General features: G+C 31.8%; 4 protein-coding genes and 1 long non-coding RNA gene across 5 annotated transcripts; 4 read left to right on the top strand and 1 right to left on the bottom strand.

Annotated features, from left to right (window-relative positions):
* The first annotated feature begins 1,905 nt into the window (after positions 1 to 1,905).
* On the top strand, positions 1,906 to 3,943 carry LOC127259371 (putative 4-hydroxy-4-methyl-2-oxoglutarate aldolase 2). The gene is made up of 2 exons (XM_051286674.1): positions 1,906 to 2,080; positions 3,271 to 3,943. Exon 2 carries the CDS (start codon positions 3,285 to 3,287, stop codon positions 3,783 to 3,785), a length of 501 nt encoding a protein of 166 aa, XP_051142631.1. The 5' UTR covers positions 1,906 to 2,080; positions 3,271 to 3,284; the 3' UTR covers positions 3,786 to 3,943.
* Positions 3,944 to 4,114: 171 nt separating this feature from the next.
* On the top strand, positions 4,115 to 11,813 carry LOC127259368 (protein SHORTAGE IN CHIASMATA 1). Its single transcript, XM_051286670.1, has 10 exons — positions 4,115 to 4,554; positions 5,198 to 5,296; positions 5,376 to 5,450; positions 5,924 to 7,893; positions 8,082 to 8,289; positions 8,611 to 9,117; positions 9,551 to 10,073; positions 10,172 to 11,169; positions 11,246 to 11,360; positions 11,426 to 11,813. Exons 1-9 carry the CDS (start codon positions 4,240 to 4,242, stop codon positions 11,321 to 11,323), a joined length of 4,773 nt encoding a protein of 1,590 aa, XP_051142627.1. The 5' UTR covers positions 4,115 to 4,239; the 3' UTR covers positions 11,324 to 11,360; positions 11,426 to 11,813.
* Positions 11,814 to 11,831: 18 nt separating this feature from the next.
* On the bottom strand, positions 11,832 to 15,616 carry LOC127259369 (uncharacterized). The gene is made up of 8 exons (XM_051286672.1): positions 15,470 to 15,616; positions 15,009 to 15,209; positions 14,819 to 14,941; positions 14,610 to 14,647; positions 14,423 to 14,516; positions 12,749 to 14,311; positions 12,484 to 12,564; positions 11,832 to 12,191 (listed from the first exon to the last, which is right to left on the bottom strand). The coding sequence occupies exons 1-8, from the start codon at positions 15,530 to 15,532 to the stop codon at positions 11,997 to 11,999; spliced, it is 2,358 nt and encodes a 785-aa protein (XP_051142629.1). The 5' UTR covers positions 15,533 to 15,616; the 3' UTR covers positions 11,832 to 11,996.
* LOC127259372 (uncharacterized) lies at positions 14,825 to 20,101 on the top strand. The gene is made up of 4 exons (XR_007840492.1): positions 14,825 to 14,943; positions 15,092 to 15,247; positions 15,362 to 15,712; positions 19,957 to 20,101. It is a non-coding gene; the product is annotated as an uncharacterized LOC127259372 (long non-coding RNA).
* Positions 20,102 to 20,125: 24 nt separating this feature from the next.
* On the top strand, positions 20,126 to 21,992 carry LOC127259370 (transmembrane ascorbate ferrireductase 1). The gene is made up of 4 exons (XM_051286673.1): positions 20,126 to 20,479; positions 20,763 to 20,811; positions 21,200 to 21,399; positions 21,512 to 21,992. Exons 1-4 carry the CDS (start codon positions 20,333 to 20,335, stop codon positions 21,839 to 21,841), a joined length of 726 nt encoding a protein of 241 aa, XP_051142630.1. The 5' UTR covers positions 20,126 to 20,332; the 3' UTR covers positions 21,842 to 21,992.
* Positions 21,993 to 25,984: the final 3,992 nt, after the last annotated feature.

Genomic DNA, 25,984 nt, shown 5'->3' with positions numbered 1-25,984 from the left:
GAGATAACCAAAAGATCTAATTTGTTTTATTTTTTTATTATTATTATTTTTTATTTACACTACTTTTTATTAATCAGTTAATAAATATTTTATAATATTGTAATTTTATTTTTTATATCTATTTTAACATTAAAATATTATTTCTTAATATTTTGTATTAAACAAATCTATATAATTTTAACGGATAAAAAAAATATAACATTAGCATTTGGAAACATCGCATAGCAAATTTTTGTAAAAATATTATTTCCATTATAAAATATCAAATTTAAATTTTTTTTTTAAAAAAAAAATAAGTAAATTAAATATGTAAACAATGGTTTTTTAGAAACAATAAAAATATTGTATATGAAATATTTCCTCCGGCAGATTAAAAAATTATTTATTTTTTTATTTTAATTTATTCTATAATAAAATGTATATATTTATTTTAGCAACTATATTATCTATTTAATATTAAAAATATATTTACAATTTAAAATATATTATACTTTTTATTTTATAACATTAATAAAGCTATTTTTGTCATTTTAATTTTATTTATACTGTATACTAATATAATATTTTGTGCAAAAACAAATATTTGGATATTTAGATACTTTGAGTATGAAAAAATAAAATTTTTATTTAAAAAATAAATTTTAATATAATAGTTTCTACCATAACATTATAAATAATATGGTAAGTGATTTGTTGGTATATGAGCATACATCCTAAAAATTTAAAATTCTAATGAAAATAATTGAATGTGTTTATTTGTTAGATTTTACACCAGATTTTACTATTTCAATTTTTTTTTTCCTAAAAACATCAAATTTTTATTTATTTTATTACACTAAAATCTAATTTTACATTCAAAACATCATATCAACACATTTATATCACATCAAATAACTATTTCAATTCAAAATTTTACTATTGAAAATCAAAACCCAAAACTAAAACCTTACAAGTAAATACACATATTATCTCAGAGAAAATATATAAATACCATTTTTCTTCAAAATTTCTAACAAATACCATAAATAGGATTACATTTAAATAAATGTGTTTGGTACAAAAAAAAAATGAGATCAGAGAAATGAAAATGGTCTCATTTTTCTTGTTTGTTTGATTCAGAGAAATAGAACTTGATAAATAAATTATTTATATTTCTCTATTTTTATTTTTCTTCTATATGCAAAAAAATGGAGAGAAAATATATAGTGGTATATATTTTTTTTAATTTTTAAAATCTTTTTTGTACTATCTTATTCATATATATATTAAAGTATTTAAATTTTACTATTTTTTAAAAAATTATACTAAAATATAAAATATTGTATATAATTTATATATATATTTTTTAATAAAAGTCACCAAAAATATTAATCATTTATTATTATTTGATCCATTCATATAGTGCATTTTTTTATATACATTTCTCAATTGAATTCTCAATTTTACCAAGTAAGAGAATTTCTTATTTCTCTGCTCAATTTCATTTCTCTCTAATTCCATTATCTATTCTTATTTCTCTTTTCTCTACAATTTTATTTTCTGTATCAAACGCCACCTAAGAGTCTCGAGAATTTAAAAAAAATATAAAATATAAAATATTTAATATGATACTAAAATATATGTATATATATTATCGTTGAATAACTACGAAAAAAATTTCAAAACATCTTTATATGAATACACCCTGAAACTATTTTGCTTTATTTGCCTCTCACATTAAATAAACAAAATGACATTACATAGTAGGACACGTGAACTTTATTTGTACTGTACGCACGCTTTATAAGAAAGAAGATGAGAACCTGCCAAGGAAAGAGCAACTGGGGTCTTTTATATCATTTTCAAAAGTTATGTGGAGAAAAAATAAAAATAAAAAGTAAAAATAAAAAATAAAAAATAAAAAATTGATGACTTTAAATGGTAATGGCTATCAGGGCCTTCCAATCGGATCAGTGATCTTCTTGATCGCCGTCGAGTCTTCAACCGCTGAAGTCTACCACCAGTCAGCGGTTAATTTGCTGTTCTTCTGTGTAAGTGCTTCGGCGGAGGAGCTACGCAGTATTTCGTCGTGCTTGTGATCGTAAGCAACTCCGATCTCTTCGTTACGGTTATGCTTACTTGAAATTCAACTGCTCGGTGCTTTTTCTTTTTCTTTCTTTCTTTCTTTTGTTTTTTAGGAGGTTTTGTGAATTTCTGTTTAGTTTTTGATTAAGAAAACTGGTTTGACAAGCGTATTGTTTTGATTATTTGGAGATTTACTGTGTGAAGATCAAACATAAGTAGATTAGATTCATAATATAATTTTAATCCGAAAGCACAGCCAGTGAAGATGGAAAAACAGTTAACCCCAACAGTTATTCAGTGATTGCAGATGGTAGAGAGTGTTACTGCTTTACCATGGAGCTGCGTGCACTTTGATAGGTCTCATTCACTATGAATGAAATGCTGTGATAATGCTATTATATACAGTGGATGCCATTTTAGTATCAATTATTGTCAGTTGGATATTCCTCAGGATGATGAGAATTGCTGGGATAACTCTAAATCTTGCGCTCTAGAAATTTTCTCGGGTGAATCCATAGCCTAGGCAGATTTCTAATCCTTGAAGTGGCATGGACAGTGTGACTGTTTGCTATCAAAGTTACAAGGTTTTGAGCTACATCGAAGTAAAAAAGCTCTAGGATTTCATTCCTGCTGGCATTCCTCTATGAATCCACTGTTCTGATTAGTGTTTTTTCAGATTCATTGCTTTGAATCCTTTAATTTTAATAGTGTTTTCTCAGATTCAGTCTAAGATGTTGTGTCACCTGTTTTGTCTAGTCTTAAAGCATAGCATCGGTTTTCTTTCGGATTAAAAGATCAGCAATTGGTTTTTTGACTGCGAGCCGGCATTAAATGCAGCTCTACACTGCAATCTTGATTTCTGATGTTATACTTATATCAAAGCAAATATGTTAAAAACTAATCAAACAGACTTGTAAGAACTGATAGTTGAGACGCCAGAATGTCCCAATGTAGAGATAAGCATGTTTAGTTGCACACAACTTGCCCACCACATGTTTCATGGGTTTAGGGTCGACACAAATCCATACAAAGTAGCACAAAATTTTCCTTTCACTACAACTTGTAAGTATTTCTTTGTATGTTAAATGGGAAGTGGAATGAGGAAATAAATATTTTTATTGAACGAATTACTCTCCCGGAAGGGTTTGGTTGTCATTAAACTGTAAAGGTTATAAATAACTACTAATGATGCATCTTTTTGTGAAGGTTACTATCCGGGGATGGCCTTAGTAACCACTGCCGAAGTTTGCGATGCAAATCCCCAACTTATTCTGAGCGGTGAGCTCCGGGCACTCCATCCAACTTTCCAGATATACGGAAGGCGGCAAGTCTTCTCCGGACCAGTTGTCACATTGAAAGTGTTTGAAGACAATGTTCTGGTGCGCGAATTTCTTGAGGAAAGGGGCAATGGAAGAGTTCTTGTTGTCGATGGTGGTGGAAGTATGAGATGCGCGATATTAGGCGGCAACCCAGTCGTGCAAGCTCAGAACAACGGATGGGCTGGCATTATAGTCAATGGATGCATAAGGGATGTCGACGAAATCAATGGATGCGACATTGGAGTGAGAGCTCTAGCTGCGCATCCGGTTAAAGCCAGCAAGAAAGGGATCGGAGAAAAGCATGTCCCGATAAACATTGCTGGTACCCGAATTTGCGACGGGGATTGGCTTTATGCCGATACCGACGGTATTTTGGTCTCTAAAACAGAGTTATCAGTTTGAAAATAAAGTATTTGTCTGCTGCTTCATGCAGTTGTTTGTTGAATTATCAGAATAATCTTCCTCTGATTTGTCTGCTGCTTTTCTGTTTTGTACCATTTAAAAGTTGTATAACTTATTACAAAGCTGTGTTGTTTTTATGGTTCTACTTTACATGTGCTTGTGGACTATGCTTGTTTATTCTATTATGATCTTTTTGCCAGAGCATTATTGAATCTCATTTATAGCAAAATATATTCGTTAAGAATAATTTGTTAATGCAAAACAAAGAGGCGTTTATGAAAGCGGGATTTTGTTTTACAAATTCGCACTGTACAGAACCGCAGGAAAATTAACTGGAGGACATCTACAACGGCGCGCTCCGGAACCGCCAAGACGAATAAATGCAAAATCGGCCCGTTAGATATTCTCAAATGTTAACAGCGGAGACGCTTTTTGCAACGAAAGTGCTCACACAATGCGCACTCGCTTTGTTCCAACTGATTACTCCGCCACTGCCGCCGGGGATGGTCCGTCCGAAGCTGTAGGCTTCGACCTTCTTCCTCTCCCAGACCTTTCTCCCCGAGATTATCCTTCGTCTTATTCAGATTTTTGGCCGACATTCGATGATATTCCCTGGTTTGGAATTTCCAGTGAGGTTGATAAGTTACCGATCGACGATGCTCTTTCGATATTTTTATCCGATGTCCTTCCTTCTCTCATTGATTGTAGCGGTGTCGAGGAACTGATGGTTGACAGTAGTCGGAAAAAGCAGGCGATTGTCCTTTCGGAGGTAATGAACAGTTTCGCTTGAGAACATTCTTACTGCGATTATTTATTATCATTATTTTGTATCGAACTATGCAGCTGGTACTTCTGTTTAAGTTTATATGCATGGAACTTTGTTGTTATTTGATGTTCACTGCGTTAAATCAAAATATAGAAGTAGCTCGGCGAAATTACTTCTCTCGGGAGTAGGGAGTGATCACTGAAAGTTTCACCACGAATACTTTATTGTTAGTTTGTGATTTGTTTTCGTATGTTTTTGTACTCTAGGACTATACTAATATATAACTTCATTTACAACCTTCACACATTTTTGGCTTCATACTGTTCTGTAGTATCCTCTAACGAGTATGTCTATATAATATATAGAAAAATTTTCAGACGTGAATGGAATGTGTTATCCTGTACAAGTTTTACCTTACAGATAATATATTCTTGAAAAGAGAAGATGCTTGTGGAGTTTGAGGTTTCAAGCTGCACTTTATTCATAAATTATGAAACTAAACCCATGGGGAGAGTATTTTTCATTGCAGAATTAAGTGAAAAGGTTTTGTGAATATTTGGGTATCAAATTAAGTTGTCTTACTAGATTCCTTCAGCACTATTTAATGCAAGTTTGACATCTCAGGTTCTGTTTCATTACATTTCAGGAGAAAGATGGAAAGGATTCCAATGATAAGGGTGGAGATGGACTTAGATTTATGCAATTTGAAACTGCAGAGATGGCTGATATATCCATGCTTGCACCTGTTAGTTTCCTTTTCAACATATTGATTTCCAGTTCCCTATGCATGATCAATCTGACAATTAATTATTCTCTTTGCTCAGCAGAAAAGTACCTTCCACTCTCAATTTGGTCAGTTGTGCGTTTTATCTCCACTTCCAGAATTTGAAAGTACATTGGTAAAGTCCTTGAATATTATGTTGGAATTTCTAGGACTTCCATTTTCAGTATTGTTCAGCGTAGTCTTTGATCTCCTAATTTTTTCATTATAACCAGCGGAAACTAATGTTTGATTGCCTCTTTTTGGTATTTAAGATTGATCACTGGAACAAAGACATGTTTGATTACTAAAGAGAGAGGTGTAGATGATATCTCATGGCTCATGCATTACTTGCATAGATCAACTGAAAGATATATAATCTAACTCTTCAATGTTCTATACAATGATATTGCTTGGCTTTAGTTCTGCATTACTGTAGAGCCATATGTAACATACAGGTAGTGCTGTATATTCTGCTATTATCTGCATTAATGAAGAATTAAAGTCTTGAGGACTGTCAAGTTCTCATAATATGCCTTACTACCTTTACATATTGATAATTGGTTCCATATGCAGTCATAAGAATTCAATTTCCATTAACTGAATTTGCAGGATCAACTCAATTCTAAAGTTACATTACAAAATCATGCTGAGATTGAACGAGTACTTTATTCAGTTGATAAGATGAATACAGAATACTCAATGGAGGAAAAGTCTGATTTGTTATTGGAAGGTGCTTCTTTTCGGCAAGAAGTTAACTCTCATGACATCAAATTTCCTATTTTTGAAGCGGATGTTGAAAGTCTGGAGACTCTCAAAATAATATATACACTGGATGAGATTCTGATTTTTGGTACTGTTCCAAATCAGGAGATAGAACAAACAGACGAGATATTTAGAAACAATAAGGAGCTATTGGGTTCTAACAAATTTGACTTCATAAAGCATCTGTTTCATCATCCTTTGGTCATACAGTGCCTTGACAACTCCAGATTTGCATCACAGCTGGATCTTATCAGCATTATAGAACTACCACAGTGTCATGAGTACTTGACACACCATCTTGAAGGATCAGATGATGATTTGATTTGGTTGATGAACCCTGTTGCATTTGATGCATTCTTGTTTATTGATGCAAACCTATATATTTTCCATGAGACATTTTCAGATGCAGCAAAGGTGATGGAAGTTGAAACATGTGAATCCCTATTTGGAGAAGCCATGAACTTCAGAAGTTTCAGTGAACTCATTGTATGTAATGAGCTTACCCTTATGGATGACTCTTTCAAAACATTGCCCATACCTATATTTTCAGATGATGAAAACAACTATTCATTACAAAAATTGGTCAAGGAATTATTTCCCCGGTTGGATTGGAAATCTTCATCTGCATCTGATACTTTGTACCTTGATTGGTGTTTTCTGGAAGATGATTGTGAATCAGAAAAATATTCTTCTTGTCAGAAAATACTGTGGGAGATAGATACTTTCACCATTGATCCTGCTACCAAATTGAGCAACATTGAACAGACAATCTTTGATTTTATTCTATCAGAAGGCCACTCTGCTGAGCCAAATGCTGAAAACTATAATGAGAAGTCAAACTTCTCTACTAGTGATGTCTCAGTATGCAAATCTGCTTCTAAAATGGATTCAAGTGGCTTGCCAAATCATGGAGATGAAAAAATTATGAATGCAGATTTATTAGTGAAACCTGGTGTTGAGAATGTTTCTATGCTTGGTGAATCCATGTCCAGTGATCTCGAGTTTTTCATGAACCCGCGTAATTACCTTGCTGGAACAGAAAGTAAACATGTTGATAAGACAGTTAATTCTGATACTGTGTGTCAGGTGCCTGTGTCTATTAATGATTCTGCTGCTCCTGTTGCCTCCAGGGGTGATCAGCAGAAGTTGACTGTCAGGGTACATCAGATATGGTTGTCTGATGTTATTCTGAGACTGATAGATTGTTTGTGGAAAAATTTCTTGGCTATGTTGGGGAACGACAAAGAGTTTATACAAATACGAACTCAATATCAAGCTTCCAATGACTTGAAGCTACTTAACATTTCCAATGAAAAGTTCATGCAATGTCTTCAGAATAAAATTACATTAAATACTCACTTGGCTCGAAATGATGATAATATTCTGGTGTTGGCCATGCTGTTTACAATTAAGCAGATGGCTTTCTACCTTTGCTACTATGGAATTCAAGCAACTTTCCTATATGTGGATGGTCTAATTGCAAGCCTCCAGTGCCTGAGAACAAGATTGCATTCTTTTTATAACCTGATTAGGGATGAAAATCTGAAAGCTGAGAAAGAGCCAGGACGACTCCATCCATCTTTATCTGTCATGGAAGAAATTCTGAAGACAGAATTAAATGACAGTAAAACAAAAGTTTTAATTGTTTGTGACCAAATTTTCTTGCTGTCGTTGAAGAGTCTGCTAATATCCTTGCAAATATCATTTAATGAACCACAGCACTCTTGCACCTCTTCATGTCCACATCCATGCTTAGGGATCGCAGATGCTATAACAGATATTATTCTTAATTCCATTTGCTGCTTAGCATCTTATGAGTAAGTATCAACTCCATGAAGATTATGTATATATATGCATATATCTATGTATTTTTTTCTGGTTTAGTATTGTACTTAAAAAAATCTTCTTCTCAGTATTTCCTAAGTTACTAATGATTTATTTGATTTATCAACCAATCAAAAAATTTCTGACGGGTCATTTTGTTTATTTACCTTTGAGTTCCTAGATTTGTGTCGGCCTCATTCCCTTTCAACAAATTCAGTTTCATATTGGAATATGGTGGCTCAAATATATCATCAAGAATATCCTCTATCTGCACGAAGTCAAACAGCCTGCCCGCTCTTTATTTCCTCAAGGTGGAACTAAAGGGATCATGCATTGCCGAAACTCTCACTTATGGGGTTGACATGCATAAGAGTATTGAATTTGAAATGGCAAGTTTATAAATTTCTATTTCATGCTTTTATCTTACTATTATTCTTAGCTATTGGCTGGTTTTGTTTGCCTTCTAAGAAACAATATTTAATTTTGGGATACACTGGTATTGACATAAGATATCAAAAGATTCCCTTGTGAAAGCCTGGCAGTAATGTTTTGGGGCAATATATACACAAGTTGGGGGTAAAGTTGATTCAAGGGTGGTATCATAGTTATTGCATCTTAATTGAATGGTCTTGAATTAAGGATAATAGAGTACAGCTTACTTATTCATATTACTCTTTTTGTCTAATTAATCTCTATTAATTTTGTGCCAGAAATGGGATTTTAAATCTGCATTAGCCCAAAAAGAAAACAAAAATACATTGGAGGAGCTAATATGTGATATCCCTTTGAAAGAGACACATGGCAAACATGTGGACGCTGAATATGATTTTAAGCATTGCAACATGATGCCAATTCAGTCTGTGCCAGTGGGCCTTGAATCAAAGCAAAATTTCATGTCCAAGGCTTTTTCTGGCAACACTGTTATAATTGTGAATACTCGAAATTTCATTGAAGAAATGATCATTTCCAGAAGAAGCACATACAAAAAGATTCTTGAAATGGAACAAGAAGGAGCACAAGTTGTAGAACGTGATATTGGTCTACCTGTTGATATAATATTAAGTCCTGCAGTCTGCCTTACTTGGTATGAATCCAGAAATATTGGAAAGAAAGTTTCAGCTCCAGATGAGGCCTTTTCATGTTTGCCTCTATGTCTTGAAAGCATTGCCACAAGTATTTTGACATCATTGAGTTTTGCTTTCAGTTGCTGCATCCTGGTATTTTTTATTACTGTTATTATTTGTTTTTTGTTTTGCTAAAAAGTTTTAGTTAAACAATTATTTAGTTTATTTAGTTTTGTTGTTTTTGCTTTGAGATGCTTATACTTCATTATTTGTATACATTTCAAGGATCAAAAACCGGCCAACATATATCTTCTGCTGGAAGTCTAAATAAAATAGAATCCATGATATTCTTGCTTATATTTTGAATATGGGTAAAATAGAGATGCCAACTTAGTTCCACTGTAAGCACTCAAGCAAAGTATTAGTTTCTTGTTGTCTCCCATTTTTATTATCATATATATTAGTTAGAAAATATTTCATAAATTCTCACAGTTCTGGTAGAAAGGGTGACATTGTTGTTCCTTTGTTTCCTTTTTACTGTTTTTTATATATGTTGATGGTTCACTTATTATCGCCTTCGTTACAGATATTTGAGGGAGAGTGCAGTTTCTTATGTAGCATTATGGAATCCTCTGATGAACTCTATGCAGCAGCAGCTAGCTTGGGAATTAATTTGCAGATCTTTTGTTCATATTCATCTGAGATGACTGAAGAAATCATATTGTCTTGCATCAATGTAGCTGCAAAGTTGACTAGGGGCCTCTATCCCAGGATGTCAGACACAGAAAGCCTTGCTGAGTCTTTTCTCACTTCATTCCCTTCCATTAATCCCCTTACAGCTCATTCAATATTGTCATTAGATATGCTACTTGGAACATTTCTGGAATTGTCAATCGAAGACAGAATTCAAGCTCTTCAAATATATAAAGTTCCCGATGAAAGCATTGCTTTGATGAGTGCAACAAGCAGATATGGGGAGCGAGAGGATTCTAAATCTGGAGTGACAGATTGCTCATCTTCACTATCAATTCCGGATTTGAAAATTGTTCAATTGAACACTGCATCTGAGGGGCGGAAACCTAATCATCCACAAGTTGTTTATACTTCTGGTGAGCCTCCAAATGACTTCTTTTATAGAGAGAAATTGCTTCTGCATAACCAATTTAATGATAGAAAATTTCTGTCTTGTGAAATTCTTTGCTATTAGGAAGTCCTGATATATCCAACAGATCAGAGTTCACGTCACTGTCAGACAAAAAGTTGGCCAATCATGACATTGATATAAACATGATGACTATTGATAAGTTAAGCCATTCTGATTTCCTATCGACGAAAGATCTTTGTATATCAGATGAGAAAAAGGATGCATGGATGCCTCACTTTGACTTAGATTGCAGTCCAAAATGGAAAACAACTATGTCACAAACGAGCAACTTTAAGAGACAAAATGACAATGTGACTTGCATTCCCCGGGAGAATTTTACAGGTGAAGTCATCAATGTAGATGATACTCTGCCATTTCAGGATCTCTTTCCTGCTAAATCTAACAGCTTTTCACTTGACATTGGGAAAGAATGTTCAGCAAGAAATTCTAAAATATATAAACTGCCACTGACTACAGCTAGTCTTCCCATGTTTCCAAGTTCTGAGGTTGACTCTGCCCCCGATGCCTGGCTTCCAAAGAATGAGAAACAACGGATCATGAGAGAAGATATAAAACCTCATTTTGATATCATCAACAAAAATGATATATCCATGGGAAACCAAAAAGGGTTTATGGAGTACAGTATGATGGGAAAAGCTCCGCAGAATTTCCATAAACTGTCTTCCCGAGAAAAGGGAATACAGAGTTTTGGTGGCACGCCACTCTCAAATGCTCTTCACTCTACTCAAGTGCAACAAGGATCACCATGGACAATTGAATTTCTTAACAGAATTAAGGAAAAGAGTAGGTTGCGAAGTCGATCTTCATATGAATTATCTTCCCCTTGTCATGTTTCCTCTGGGAACACTTCAAAGAGTACTAAAAGGAAAAGTCCTTCTATTCTTGAATTTTACAAGTACGAAAGGGGTAGCACCCCACAGAAGACAGTTGAGCGAAAGAGACCAAAAAGATCTTCACAACAAGAGACATCATGGAAGAATATGAAAGCTTCTTCGTCCTGTCCTCAATCGTGGACCCCTGTTGATAAAAGAGCAAGACAGGTAGATGTATGATAATAGTATTGAAATTTTTTGAAGTGTTTTCTTATTAAAATGGTTTGTATTGAATTAATGGTAGGCATTATCTTTTTCAACAAATGGAAGTGGAGGGCAAAGTAAGCTGGTCTGGAGGGATACACCGCAAAGAAGATTGTAACACCAAGTATGCATTGTCAACTTACAGAATTGTAAAGGTTTGTTGGATTTTAAATATTGCACAATAACACGCAACGAGTTCTGACAGACATGCTGGTTCCAGTGCACCTCAGGCATCAACATATACCTTTTAGGTGAAACAACTTGCCTCATTATTGTGCATCCTAGCTAGCAACCTCAACTCTGAACCTTTGTCTCCTAACTCATGTTGAGAAGGTCCAGGTTAGAAAAGAAAATCATTCAGGTATTTGTGTATTGCATTTGTGGAGTTTCGGTAGGAAGAATTATTGAGCATATTCGCATCTTCATTAACGCTTATGTTCAGACCAGATGAGCTTTCCTTGTATAAAATTGACTTACACTAGAATGTGTTTTTCATTGTTGATAAAATAGTGATTTCCCCATTTCTTATGTTTAATACGTTTATAATGTGAGTACACACATATTTCATTGAACAAGTGATGACTCACTTGTCTAAATTAAGATGTCAGTTTATTCGACGAAATGTCTTGGCACTGAAGAAATCTATATTATTTATTTGAGACTTTCAAGGATGAATTAGTAATGAACAAATTGGAGGCACATGTAATATGCTTTATGCAAGAATATTCATGTGTATCCAAATCCTGTGTCTAAATGCTCTACAATAGTAGTCTTTAACCATCACTTTGTCTCTAGTTTTTCTTTCCACTTTTCAGGTTACGGATGGTCATGACAAGTTGCTGCCGTTCACCTTCTACCTCTGCAAATCTGAGACTTATTTCAGAATATCTATCACGCATTTCCTTCAACTCCTGTTCCATGCTTTTGTTTCTTTCTTTCAATCCTTCGAGTTCCACAAAATTTTTGTCCTTCATTGGCCCAGAATCCTGTAACCAATTTAAATATTCTAATGAGTACAATCAGATAAAAATATAATTAAAAAAAACGGAGAGTTGAAGTGATTTATGTTTAAAATTATACGTAGATTGTACATGACAATCAAGATAAAGTTTTAGTCCTTTCTTTGTTGCCATTTAGGAAGAAAGCTGCAGCAGCTAACATGTTATGGTATAGTTTTTATTCAAGGAATTGAAATTCTAGCATGTAATGTTGAAGATTACTCACTTGAAGATATGCTCGTTGTTAATATATTTCATATTGTTATCGTTAGCATAGTACCTGTTTTGAGTTGTCGGTGACGCCGTTCTTTTCCTTCATCAGCAAAGTGGTGTAATTTTGTCTTGCAGCTTTTTCCTCTTCCTGTCAAATTAAGTTACTAGTAAGCAAAGTGAATAATAGTTATTTTAGCTTCATAGGTAAAAAGGCATTGTTTAATCTGTTCCAAAGAGTCAGGTACGTAGGATTCAAGTTACCCATTACTGTCTTGTTTAAATCCAGTTTTGTAGCTAAGGAAATTTTTGCTATATTTCAGAGTTGTATTTACCTGTGCCTTGATTAAGCTACGCTGTGCTTTGGACATCTCTTTCTTCAGGTCTTCTTTCTCCATTTCAACTGCATGCAGTTGATTTTTAACTTCACTATTTTTGAGTCTAAGCTTCTTCACTTCTAAGTACAAGTTTTCTTCTTTTGTCTTCTTCTGGTCTATTTGTGACTTCATGGAATTATTTTCGCTCTTTAGTTTTTCTGCTTCCTTCCTCACTGAGGCCAGCTGCTTCTCCAGATCTTCCTTGTCCTTTTCATTACTATTTTGCATTTGCTCAGATATATCTTTGTTTGATTTGCCATTACTTGCAGCAATCCATTCATTTTTTTCTGAATGTTCTTGAAGTAACCTCTCATCTTGCTCTCTAACTAGTTGAAGCTCCTCTTCAGTTATCTGAAGTTGTTCTTCTAGAAGTTCATTTTTTTGTCGCAAACCATCTGCTTCTGCCATTGCTTTCTGTGCTATTTTCTTGTTTTCCTCAATTTCTGTTGACATCTCTGCAGAAATATGTTTGATTTCCTCTTGGAGCCTCTCAACTGTATTTGCATTGTCACGTCTTGTCTTTCTTAAGGCTTCCTCTGCTTGTATGGCCCTCTTCTCCTGCTCAACTTTCTCCTCTGTCACTACTTGTAGGTCTTCTTCAAAATCTTGGCCTTGCTTCTCCAGTTCTTTCAGCAGGCTCTCGACTTGAGATTCTAGCTCATCTATCATATTCAAGGATTCAGAATGTTGACGTGCCTGTCTTTTGTTTTCTGCTTCCAAGCTTGCTATCTGGAGTTTTGACTGCTTTGCTTCAGCCAATAACTCTTCATATTTGCTCTTTACTTCCAAATGTTCTTTTTCAGCTTGCTCTAATTTGGAATAGATGTTCTCATTTTCTGTGTCTAAGCTCTCCATATCTTGCAAATACCTCTCTACTTCCAATTGCATCTTTGTCTTTTCCTTTTTGTAGACTTCTATCTCAGAATTGAGGTCTTCGATTTTCTGCTTCAGTGCTTCTATTTCATCAGCATTTCTGTTACTACTTGACAGGTCTTGTGGTGCTTTAGTCATGGATGATTTCGCAAGGGCCTCTGTCCCGCTGTGTAAATCATTACTCTTTCTGGAACGCTGAGCTATATCTGCATTTTTCTGTTCCAGTTTCTTGGTAAGATCTCTCATTGCAAGAACATATTCAGAATTTGAATCTTCGCTCTTCTGTAGTTGGAATTTCAGTTTCTTATTCAATTGCTTCTCCCGTTGGAGGTCTTGCTTTAATTTTTCAAGTGAGCTTCTCGAATTTTCTGTTTCGTGCAGTGCATGACTTGAAACTGTTTCATCATTCTGGCGGCACAAAGACTTGAGCTGTTCACATTCTGCTTGAAGTGCATCCCGCTCCTCTTTTATACATGCAATTTGTTCAGTTAATTGCTGCCCTTTCTTGGTCTCTTTGAGAATTTGCTTTCGCAGTGACTGCACTTCTAATTCGGTAAGCTCTATATTTCTTTCCAGCATTTTCACCTTATCTTTCTCCAAGCTTCCATTTTGTTCATCTCGTGAAGATACTTGACTCGATTCATCACTCTACAAAACAACAGGTTGAGTAGAAATAACATTAAGTTGCTACTTTCCCCTTTCGTCCTCATAGTAGTATAATTATAATCAGGAAATTTGATAGTGGGAGGGAGACCTTACTTCAAGAGATAATGGATCACTCTTTCCATAGCTATCTGCATCCACATTTTGATCATATGACTCATCCCCAGGGACTTCACTATCTTCATCATATCTGTTTCAAGATAAACTTCACTTTATTAAAACTTTTTTTGTATATTGCTATACTTATGAGTAATATATGCTTATTGCTGACAATGAAGCTCACCTTGAATCAACACCTCCTTGCATCTTCTGCACTGTGACCTGGTAATTGAATATTAATGTTAGCACTTACAAGCTCTAGTTTGCTGCAGGATCAGTCATGTCGACATATACATTGCCATATACATGCTTCTGGTTTCTAGATGTGTGTATTTTGTCGACATTATTGATGTGGGAAGAAAAGAAATGATAAGATGGGTGGAAAGAACTAACATGTAATATTGCTCCTGATTTTGAAGTCTGAAGTGGCAGGGTTAAATTCACCGGTTTGGCAGCATGAGCTAGATCTGCAAAATCAATGGAGACTTCTCCCAGAAATCCTGATTTTGATGAACCCTGTAAGTATCAAACTGTGTTATTTATATGTCTCATCTTGGTTGCAGGTAGAGAGGGTGTCACTTACAGTTGACACGATCACATAGTAAAATTTCTCTCTGATACGTCCCGTTTTCGTCTCCATGACTAATTTTACAGTCTCGTATACAGGGCTTTCCCATATGCAAGCTCCTTCTATGATTGGCGCTTTTGCTAACCTGACCGTTGGCTTTCCTACATCTACCGGAACCAGAGAAATCATAAGGCTCTTTGCCTTCAACTGTGGCACCTGGAATTGTTCAAAGACATCAAGTTTAATAATAACCAGTAAGAAATCCTTCCAAAACCTTGATTTTACAAGTCATCATCTTTAATTTTGACCTCCATTCTGTCCCCTGTAACTGTTTTCAAATTTAAACTGACGCAAAATGTTCTTTGCAGAGTGTTCTCAGATTGCAAATCTTCAATAAATCAGAATAGACTTTTCTGTCATACCCATAAAAGCAGCACACTCACACATATTCCCCCATTGTAGAGACAATAACATACCTGTGATGCTGAAAAGTCCATCTTGAAGACAGCTTTGATTTTTTTCTCACTTCTCTTGAACATTTTTTCTCTGGTTTTTATTATTATTCACGAAATATGTCTTGACCCCTTCGTTCTTCTTCTATCTGTAACAGCCAGGAAATCTCCAGTCTTTGTATTTGCCTTAGCTGTCTGCAAATCCGAACAGACCGCTGTTTCATCAAGTTGAGGCTGCCCTGATTGAAGGAGCCAGACAGACAACAGGTATCATATTATCAAAAAAATTCCTTCACCCATTTCTCCACCATTTTATTGCATTTATTGATTAATATTTTTCCCTTTATAAAAATATATAGCTGTCATATGCCTTAACTTTATATCTTCACAATAAAGTTAATCACAGCCCATATGGGAAATAAGATGCATGTAACAGATTTTAGGAATAGCGTATTTTCATCAAGTTTTTTAGGTAACTAGTAAACTAATTAATGCTGGCAATAGTTTTCTTGGTCAACTTAGTACGTATTATTCCTAGAGTGAGAATTAGGTAATAAAATCCTTTTATTGCTTGAATTATGGCGCCTGTACCGTGTTAAGACTTAAGATGGTAATTTGGGATTAATATATGACAATTGAAAGATTGAAAAATCTTTTTAAAATAAATAAATAAATAAAAATCCTTGGTGTGTGTTGGGGGGATCCAATCAAGGTGGAGGAGCTTTTACATTATTATGCTGTCGGTGGGTACCACCTTTTATGATTTATACCATCCTTCCTTGCTTTCAGTGGCGTGAGTAATATTGCTGCTTGTTACTGCTCTCTCTTTTCTCTTTTGTGGATCCATTCTTGAATTGAAATTGAATGCTTTCTGTCTATGGCGTGCTAGAAATTTAACACCCCACCTATATGTCCTTTGGGTATTCAATGCGCTGTGTGTGAAGTAAGTGAGTATTGCTTTCAACTTCTCCTAACATTTCAAAAAATTGTGAAATAGAAAAATTTAGGTAGGCTGCAGTTAAATGACAGGTAGTTACTTTGTAATAGATTTCAATTTTTAGCTATTGATATGAAATGAGTGATTTTGAATCAAATTAGCTATGGAAGACACCTATCAGAGATTTGCATTTAGGTATCAAATGTGTGTATTTAGAGACTTGATGATACACATAGCATACTGACACCAATATGTGTGTGTGTGGAGGCAGTGGATTGCTTTGAATATTTAATTGTTTTCTAGCTACTATGTATTTCAATGTTTTAAAATCTTATCCGTTTAAATTAGAAATTTTATTGGTCTAATGACTATTGGTAATAAATGCTGTTACCTATATATATAAAAAATATTTTAGTATGCAATATATCAATTTTTAAGCATTGCTATATGTTCTTAATCTAGTTAGAGAATGTTAGGAATATAATAGACGGTGCAGATAAGTAGTAGTGATCCAGTAAGAAGATTGTGCAGCTGAAATCAAAGTAGAAGGATTCTCAGTTAATTATATACAATAATTATATTGAAATTGATGATTGTTGCCGCCGTCAATTATATATGTTTGGTAACTTGTCACTCACTGTGATTAATTTCCTGACCAAATAATATTATACTATAATATTGAATATTAAATCATGCTACATCCAAAAATTTTAACCAAAGTTTATCCTAATTCATCGTGTCCTGTGTGTGCATCTTTACTTACACCTCTCCTATATAACGTTATATGATTAAATTAAATAATCTTGAATTAATTAATATTTAGAAGCAGCGGCATCTAAGCTGTGTGTCTATACACTGTCTATATAAATATATACTGTGCTGCCAATAATAATTAATTGGATAACCCACTAAATGTAGTGGGGTTCGACTGCATTGATTGGCGATCGATTTCAGTATTTATATATACATTATATATAGATGTGTGTGTGTGCGTCCCGTATTGTTCGGTTGCATGGCAGCAAGAGTGAATATAGTGATCTGGAAATTATGGTTTACATGTGAACGCATGTGCATTGTTAGTTTTTTTTTTTTTTCTATAATAATATAGGTTAAATTCATGGATTAACTATATAATTCGGTATAGCTAAATTAATTATGGGTAATTAATATTTCGGGATCGAACTCAAGACCTCGCCCTCAAACAACTACTTGATCTACAAGGGGTTGACTAGTAGGTTTTGTTTATTCTATTTTATATGTGTGTTGTGTTAGTATATTTAATATGTTGAAATCAATTATAGTATGTATGTAGTATGTGAATAATTATTATATAATGTTAATTCATATATTTTATTTGTATTATGCTTCTCCTATCACCTCCAAATATACTGAAATTTTTTGGCACGGATTTTAATATGGAAACGTTAGTTACTTTTTATTTTTTATAGTAAAAGAGTACAAAAAAAAAAAATAATATACTCTAATAAAATAATATATATATAGTGTCAGTTTATAATTCATGCGTAGTCTATATATATTTTGTGTGTTGTTGTACATTTCTATTATGACATTAAAATCAACATACTTTGTCTCATAAGAAATAGGGTAGTAATGTAATGGTGAAATATATGATTGTTACATAGATAACATAGAAAGCATGCATATGGTTTTCATCAAACAAAACAAATTAATATCATCATTTATGGATGAAAATTATTTGAGATATGAGATATAGCTAAAATGTTAGTTCCAAAATTTTGTTAAATGAGAAATGATATTCAATATATAGTCTATTTTCATTTAATAGAACACTGACATTGTTTATGTGTATGTATTACTAGTTCAATCATTTTATGTTTGAAGTTATGAGTATGTTTGTTAGAAGGTTTGAATTTTTAGTTTTGAGTTTTGAATGTTAAAAAATTAAATTTGAGTAATTGAATAGTAAAATCAAAATTAAATAATAAATAAACATAACATTACAAATTACTTTTTATAATCAATATAAATATATATTATTAAATCATTGTTTTGTTCAGCCCCTTTCTGCAGGCCAATAAAACATTAAGGGTTTGCTTGTTCGGGGTTTGGATTTTGGATTGGGATTTGAATAGTAAAAATTTTGAATTTGAATAGTTGTATGATGTCATATAAATAGGTGTTGATGTGATGTTTTGAATGTAAAATTGATTTTTAGTATAATATAAAAAATGAAAAATAGATGTTTGATTTGATGTTTTTGGGGGGAAAATTTTAGATGAATAGTAGAATTTTGATAAAATCCTACAACCGAACACACCCTAAAAAAAAAGTGAATAAATGCCATCTTTCAAACTTGTTGACTTATATGCCTTAACGTGGAATGCACTTTGGCTGTATATACTGGTTGTGTTTGTTTCCATTTTTATAATTTTTTTCGGTCAATTTTTTATTTAAATAAAATAATGGTTAACTGTAATATTTTATATAAAAAATTGAAAATATTTTTATTATAAATAATAAAATTACAATACATAATAAAAAAAAATACAAAAAGATAATGAGTTCGGTCCGGTCCAGCCCATAAATATTAGGTTTCTTGATTTAATACATTCGGCCCATTTAATACTGACGTCATGGATTACCTTACCTTGTTCTCTTTGGGTCTCTCTCTGTCGGTTTGGGTGGGCACGATTTGGACATTTACTAAATTTTAAATTAATTTAAAATATTTGCGATATCGGTAAATAATTCAAATTGAAACGAAATTTTAAAAAATATATTAATAATAATTAAAATTTGAATTAAATAAAAATATTTTAAATCAAACCGAACAAAATTGAATTAATGATTTTGGCACTATCTGTGAAGCAGAACTGCACAAGAGGCCTTAATTCATATTATGTGAAAGGCTTGGGTGCTTAAATAGGGCACATTACCATACACAAATATATTTATTTTATAAAATATATTATATGAGTAATATTTACTATGTTAAAATTAATAATAGTCATGAATATAAAATCTAACTTATAAATGCACTTTCAATTTAGCATGAAATAAGTATGAACGAATGTAGTAGCTTGTGTTTATATAGGTTTAAGGTGAGTTTAGAAAAAATTAATTTAAATTTGATATAAAAATAATATTTGATAAAATGTTTCGTATGTATTTTTATTTTACTTCTCCGTAAAATATAGAGAATAATAAAATTTGAATAAATTAGCAGAAAAACACACCTGTGTTATTAAATTTTTTGAAGATATATTTTTCATAAATGTTACTCCATCAAATGTGATTTAAATATAAATAATATATTTGTTTTATGTTTTATAACGAATGTATTTTTTATATTAAATATTAAAAATTCAATTTTAATATAAAAATAATATTTTACAATAAATTATTGATTTTTAATTTTGAGGTAAAAAAAGTGTGTGTATATATAATTATTTAATACTAATATTCGTAGAGTACCGTATTAGATAAAAAATAATAATAAATAAATAAATAAATAATAAATCCTTTCGAATTAAATAAATTTCCTCTATCCAAATTTAATCCAAACTAACGAAACACCCTAATACCCTGGCAGCCACCAAACAAAGGACACGGAATCCAAGCGTGGCTGGAACACGACGCCCCTACAGATGACTGACACGTGTACACTCCTCGTAGCTCGGAGAGTCGCTGCCTCCATCCGACGGCTCAGAAACCATCAACAATTAATAAACAAAATTATATCGGTAAGTAGAATCAACGAGAGGAATGGAGGATGGTCTGGGAGAGATAGGAAACCTATCCATGAAATCAATTGACTGAGCTGAGCCCTCCAAATTCGAGATATAGATCACAACAAATTTTTAGAAGAAGAATTGTGAATCGTTTTCCTATTTCATTCCAATAATTTCGTTTCTGCTGAAATTCATTTCAGTAATAATAATCGGAAAGAAAAGAACACAAAAAAAGGCATGGCGATCAGTGGGGTGAACGCTTTACCAATTTCTTTCGTCGCCCATTTTCTGGCCGTTGTGGCTGCGGTTTTGGTGCTGGTTTGGAACATCTCCTTCCGAGGCGGTCTGGCTTGGGATGCTGAGAATAAGGATCTCATTTTCAATGTATCTCTCTCTCTCTCTCTCTATCTCTTGATTTTAATTTCTAATTAATATGCTTTGTGCTTTTATGATAATTTATTCGAGTGTCAGTAATCAAATTGATTGAGGTTAGGTTTGCAAATTTCGGTATGGTTTTTAGTATTTAGGGTTTCTTTTAGGGGATTCACTGTTCAGTCACTAATTGTTCTTCAATTACATGTCAATGGAGAGATGATTATGCTGAAATTTGTTGTAAATGTAATGAATCTTTTTGGTTAATTTACGTTTGTTTTAATGGCTTCTGCAGCTTCACCCTGTGCTGATGCTGATAGGGCTAATCATCATTGGTGGCCAAGGTATATTTTTTGGGGATTTTTTTGTATCCTTTTTACTTACAATGTAATGGTTTTTATTCACATGTGTATATATTTTGAAAGATTTTTGGAAATTTGAAAAGTTATGGTAATAGTAGAAAGTAGATTACAAAATATGTATATATATATATGATTGCGTTGTGAAGCCCAAGTCCAAATCTGGAGAAGTATTGTTGTGTGCTGCATGTATTCTCTGTGAAATTAACATCGAAAATATTAATGAAAATAATTTATTTGGCTACTCGAGAAGTAGATTATTTTGATCAAATTGGTTATCAAATTATCATCTTCCTGTGTGCCTTCTTGTTTATCTTGATTTTCACAAACTTTCAAGATTGGATAGACGTATGTTCTTGTTGGTAAATTGCAGCTATAATGAGCTACAAATCGCTGCCGTTGAGGAAGCCGGAGAAGAAACTCATACACTTAGTTTTGCATGCCATTGCTCTAATCCTCGGCATATTTGGAATATGCGCCGCATTCAAGAACCACAACGAGCTCGGCTTCGCCAATCTGTACAGCTTACATTCTTGGCTAGGTATCGCCGTCATTTCCCTCTACGGGCTTCAGGTAAAAAATGAATCGATCAGTCAATCAATCAATGCTCTGGCTCTTATCTTGTTAAATTTTAATTTATGCATTGATACATTAGCGATTATTGATGTTGTACGATTATCGGCAGTGGATTTATGGATTCGTGATCTTCTTCTATCCGGGAGGGTCGAGTGCGATCAGAGGCGAGTCGCTGCCGTGGCACTCCCTGGCCGGAACGTTTATATACATTTTGGCAGTTGGGACAGCCTCGCTGGGTTACCTCGAGAAGCTGACGTTTCTTCAGAATAACGGGCTGGCGAAGTACGGGCCGGAGGCGATCTTGGTGAACTGCACGGCCATTATTACGATCCTTTATGGCACATTCGTGATCCTGACGACGCTGTCGGGCTCTTCCCCTCCTGCTGGTGGTGGTGTTGGTGAGGATGATTATAGTAGCAGCTACACAGCTATAAATTGATTGAATGGTGGCCGTTGGATCTGTCGATCGATGTTTGTTCTTACAATGAATGGATCGATCGATCTTGATTTGTTGTTCAATTGTAGGATGTGTTGTGTTGTGTTGTTTCTGTGTTTTGTGGTAATAAGGAGAGATGCTTTTGTTTTCCTTCTTTCTTCATCTTCACTTTCTATCTATCTATGTAATAATTTTTAGGGTATGCATATGTATATGTATATAAATGTTAGTAGTATTAATAAATATATTCTACTCATCAAATTTTTATAGGCAATATAAGAATTACTCGCTCTGTGCTGGCTTCCTTTTAACACCGAAATAATTAAGAAATTTAATTAAAATTAAAAAATTATAAATTAAGAAATTTAAAAACTGATAGAATAAGTGGACAGATGGAATAATAGATGTTTCTTAATGAATAAAATATATATTATATTTTTATTAATATATTTGTAGAATATTAATTAAAAATATTTCAAAACAATTTTATGGGAAGAATACACCTCTAGTATAATACCAATATTGTTTATTTTCAAGTGCTTGTGTTAAGTATTTTAGATTTGGGCCGAGGCCCAATATTATGCTTCTAAAAGCATTATGCTATATTCGTTCATTTTTTAATGTCCTATTTGATATTTACACGTAGTTTGTGGACGAAGGGAGTATTTATTTTATTTATTAATATATATATATATATATATACATGCGTGTGTTGAAATATCATAGAGAAAGATCCGATTATGAATGCAAAATACCTTTAATTTTTTTATATTCAATTAGTAAAAAACACAAAAAAGTGTCTTTAATTAATGGGGCAAATTAAATAAATGCATAAATGCAGCACCAATTATTAATTTGAGTAGTGCTAATCAAGTTTTAACAAGTGGCCCATTGCACATAATTGCCTATTCCATACTTCTTATTAAAAACAAAAAGAAAAAATGCATCAATAAATGTTAATTAAATTTATGTAATATTTCATGTAAAATTAATAATATATTCACTTATTTCTTTCTTATTCTTTTTTTCTCTTAAGAAAAACAAAAAAAAAAAAATGTTTTGTGTAATGTAAATATATTGAATGTAGTATTGTGTATAAAACAAATATTTTTGTAGAATTATTTAAATAAAAATAAAAATTTTATTTTACACTTAAAGAAAAAAAAAAAGACTATTTATAATATTGTTGTACTATTAATTTATAGAATTCGAGTAATTTTTACTTTTTTTGTTTTTTTAATTTTTATTTTTATAACGTAGGAATTCGCAGTCGCTACCCGAAAGTAACACTGAGTAAACTCCAACCAAATTTAATACCATTTAAATTAGGCTCAACAAAGCAAGTCACACTAGACTAACTAATGTGTGACAGGTGAAACTAAATGCATAAAATTTGAACCCCTTAAATAGATAAATAGTAAAAAGATGGAGAGAATATATTATTTTTTGACCACATTTATTTACTATAAATTCAATATTACCTCCACAGTTAACAAGCAACATATACCCTTTTTTTTTTTTTTTTTTTTTTTTTTTGTAGTCTTTACAAAAGTTTAAAATATAAACAACATTCCATCTTTTTTTTCTTTTTTTTTTTTGTAGCATATCACTATATCTTATACTCCATCCGTCGTGTAAATATGTGCTCATTTGACCGAGTATGAATTTTAATAAAAGTGAGTAATAATTGTTACTTTTTCATTTTATAATTAAAAAAATGGTACAAAAGTGTAATAATGTTTTACTTAAAAGAAAAACGAAAATATTTTTTTACGATAACTCTAAAAAAAAATAAACATAGATTTAAATCACGGATGAATGGAGTATTATATTATTCTCAGATATTGTCATCAATACATTTTTGCATGTTCATTAATACATCAAATATTATATTTTTTTGTAATTTATATAATAAAAGTAAATGAATACAAAAAATAAAATAAAATTACAAAACTATATAAAAGTGTAAATGATTCCTATTTTCTTCTTTTTTTTGGCACTGCTTTATCTTTTTTTTCTCAACACATTCTTTAAATTCAAAACCCACATATTTATTCATTTTATTTTATTTATTTAAGATTGGCTTATCAGTTTTAGAGGGACCTATTCAATCAATCAGTACCCCACTATTTGACGATTGAAAATACTCTGCCCAATTAATAGATTAAATAAATGGGATTCATTATACATATATTGTATTGAAAATAATAATAATAATAATAATAAAATAATAAATTTGAGTGGTTGGCAAAGGGGTTTGTGATCATATCCCAAAACAACTCATATTGGATGGCACTTCTTTGTACTATTTAATTTTAGTGATGATTGAGATGTGTTTGAAAGTAGAGATTCCTTCAAAGAATCTGTTTCTTGTCATCAAAACCATATTATTATTATTATTATTATTATTATTATTATTATTATCAAATGGATATTATTTGATTTCCTTATTTCTTTTTTCTACAATTTATTATTATAACAATAGTAATAAATATGATGAAATTGAAGCCCACTATTTCCTTCTATTTGAAACTGCAAATCCCACTTCAACTTTACCATACATAATTTTCCATTTGCCATTTCAAGATTATGGATTGTTGTGTTTATTTGGGCATTTGGATTTTGAATTTGGATTTGAACAGTAAAAATTTTTAATTTGAATAGTTGTAAGATATGATATAAATAGGTGTTGATGTGATATTTTGAATGTAAAATAAATTTTAGTATTCCCTCTGTCCCATTGAAAGGTTGTCATTTTTTATTTTCGTTCGTCCCAAAACAAGGTTATCATTTCCAAATTTAGTAATTGTACTACCTACCTAACATAATAAATACCTTTCAAAATTACACTATATTATACAAATGTCATTACTTTTATATTACACAATACTAATAGGGGTATTTTCATCTTTTTTATTACAACTACTAATATTAAAAAAATCTACGTGCAAAAAGTAAACGCCAACCTTGCACTGGGACGAAGGAAGTATAATATAAAAAATAAGTATTTGATTCGATTATTTAAAAAATAAAAATAAAATGAATAGTATATTTAAAATCTAATCCTCAAACAAACACTCTCTTGTTATATAAAAATATTTAAAATAGATGGGTTTAAATTAAAATTATTATCGAGTAAGTACATCCATATATGTTTACCTGTATTTTGGGTTATTTTATTACTTTGATTTTTATTTTTTTAATAAAGAATATCTACATGGTATAATATTTTAATTACATAAAAAAATAATCATTATATAAATTAGGTGTCTAAAAATTATTATATGTTCACATTCATAAGAGGTTTAGATACAAATAATAATAATAATAATAATAATAATAATAATAATAATAATAATATATAAATAAATAAATAAAACGATTTTCAATGATCATACTTTACACTAATATCACATTGATTCGTCGACGATCATCACTTATTTGACAGACTAATGTAGGAATTAATCCAACTCATTTCTTAATGTTCGTATTCAAATATTTAATCATTATTTTTTCTTGAAGGAAGCTTCTGTAATACAACCCAACATTTGCCTTAATTTATTATTATCTATTTCCCACATAATTTGTCACTATTTTTTATTTTCATTCGTCCCATATAATTTGTCATTTTTTTTAGAAAATTGATCATAAACATTAATCATATTTTAAAATTTAAATTTTTTAATTTTTAAAATCTTAATTAAACTATTTAGTTATCTTAATCTTAATCTATAATTATTTTTAGTATATAATAATTATTTTTACTAATATATTTTTTAATTGCTTACTAATTATACTTTACCTAAATTCTCGTATCGTAATTGGCTCATATTATCTAGGACGGAGGGAGTAATTTTTTAGAACCTTTATCAAGATTTAAGTGTATATTTTTGACTAAACGGTAATTTCTGGTTTTAAATTTGAGAAACATACGCAATTTTTTTATCCATATTTACAAAAAAAAAAAAAAAATTATATTATATATTTTCATTTATTTAAAAAGTAAATATTTTTCTACGAAATTTAATAATTATTGTATTTTAATAATAGTTCTATGATAATTTTGATAGGTAAAAATTAATTCATTCATACATGACGTGTAAATTAATAATATTTTATTAGTTAGTGAAAGTATGTAAGAATTTT

The sequence above is a fragment of the Andrographis paniculata genome, unplaced genomic scaffold (genome assembly GCF_009805555.1).
Source record: "Andrographis paniculata isolate CXL003 unplaced genomic scaffold, ASM980555v1 Contig60END, whole genome shotgun sequence".
NCBI classification, from domain to species: Eukaryota; Viridiplantae; Streptophyta; class Magnoliopsida; order Lamiales; family Acanthaceae; genus Andrographis; species Andrographis paniculata.
This window is presented reverse-complemented; position numbering and strand designations above follow the sequence as displayed.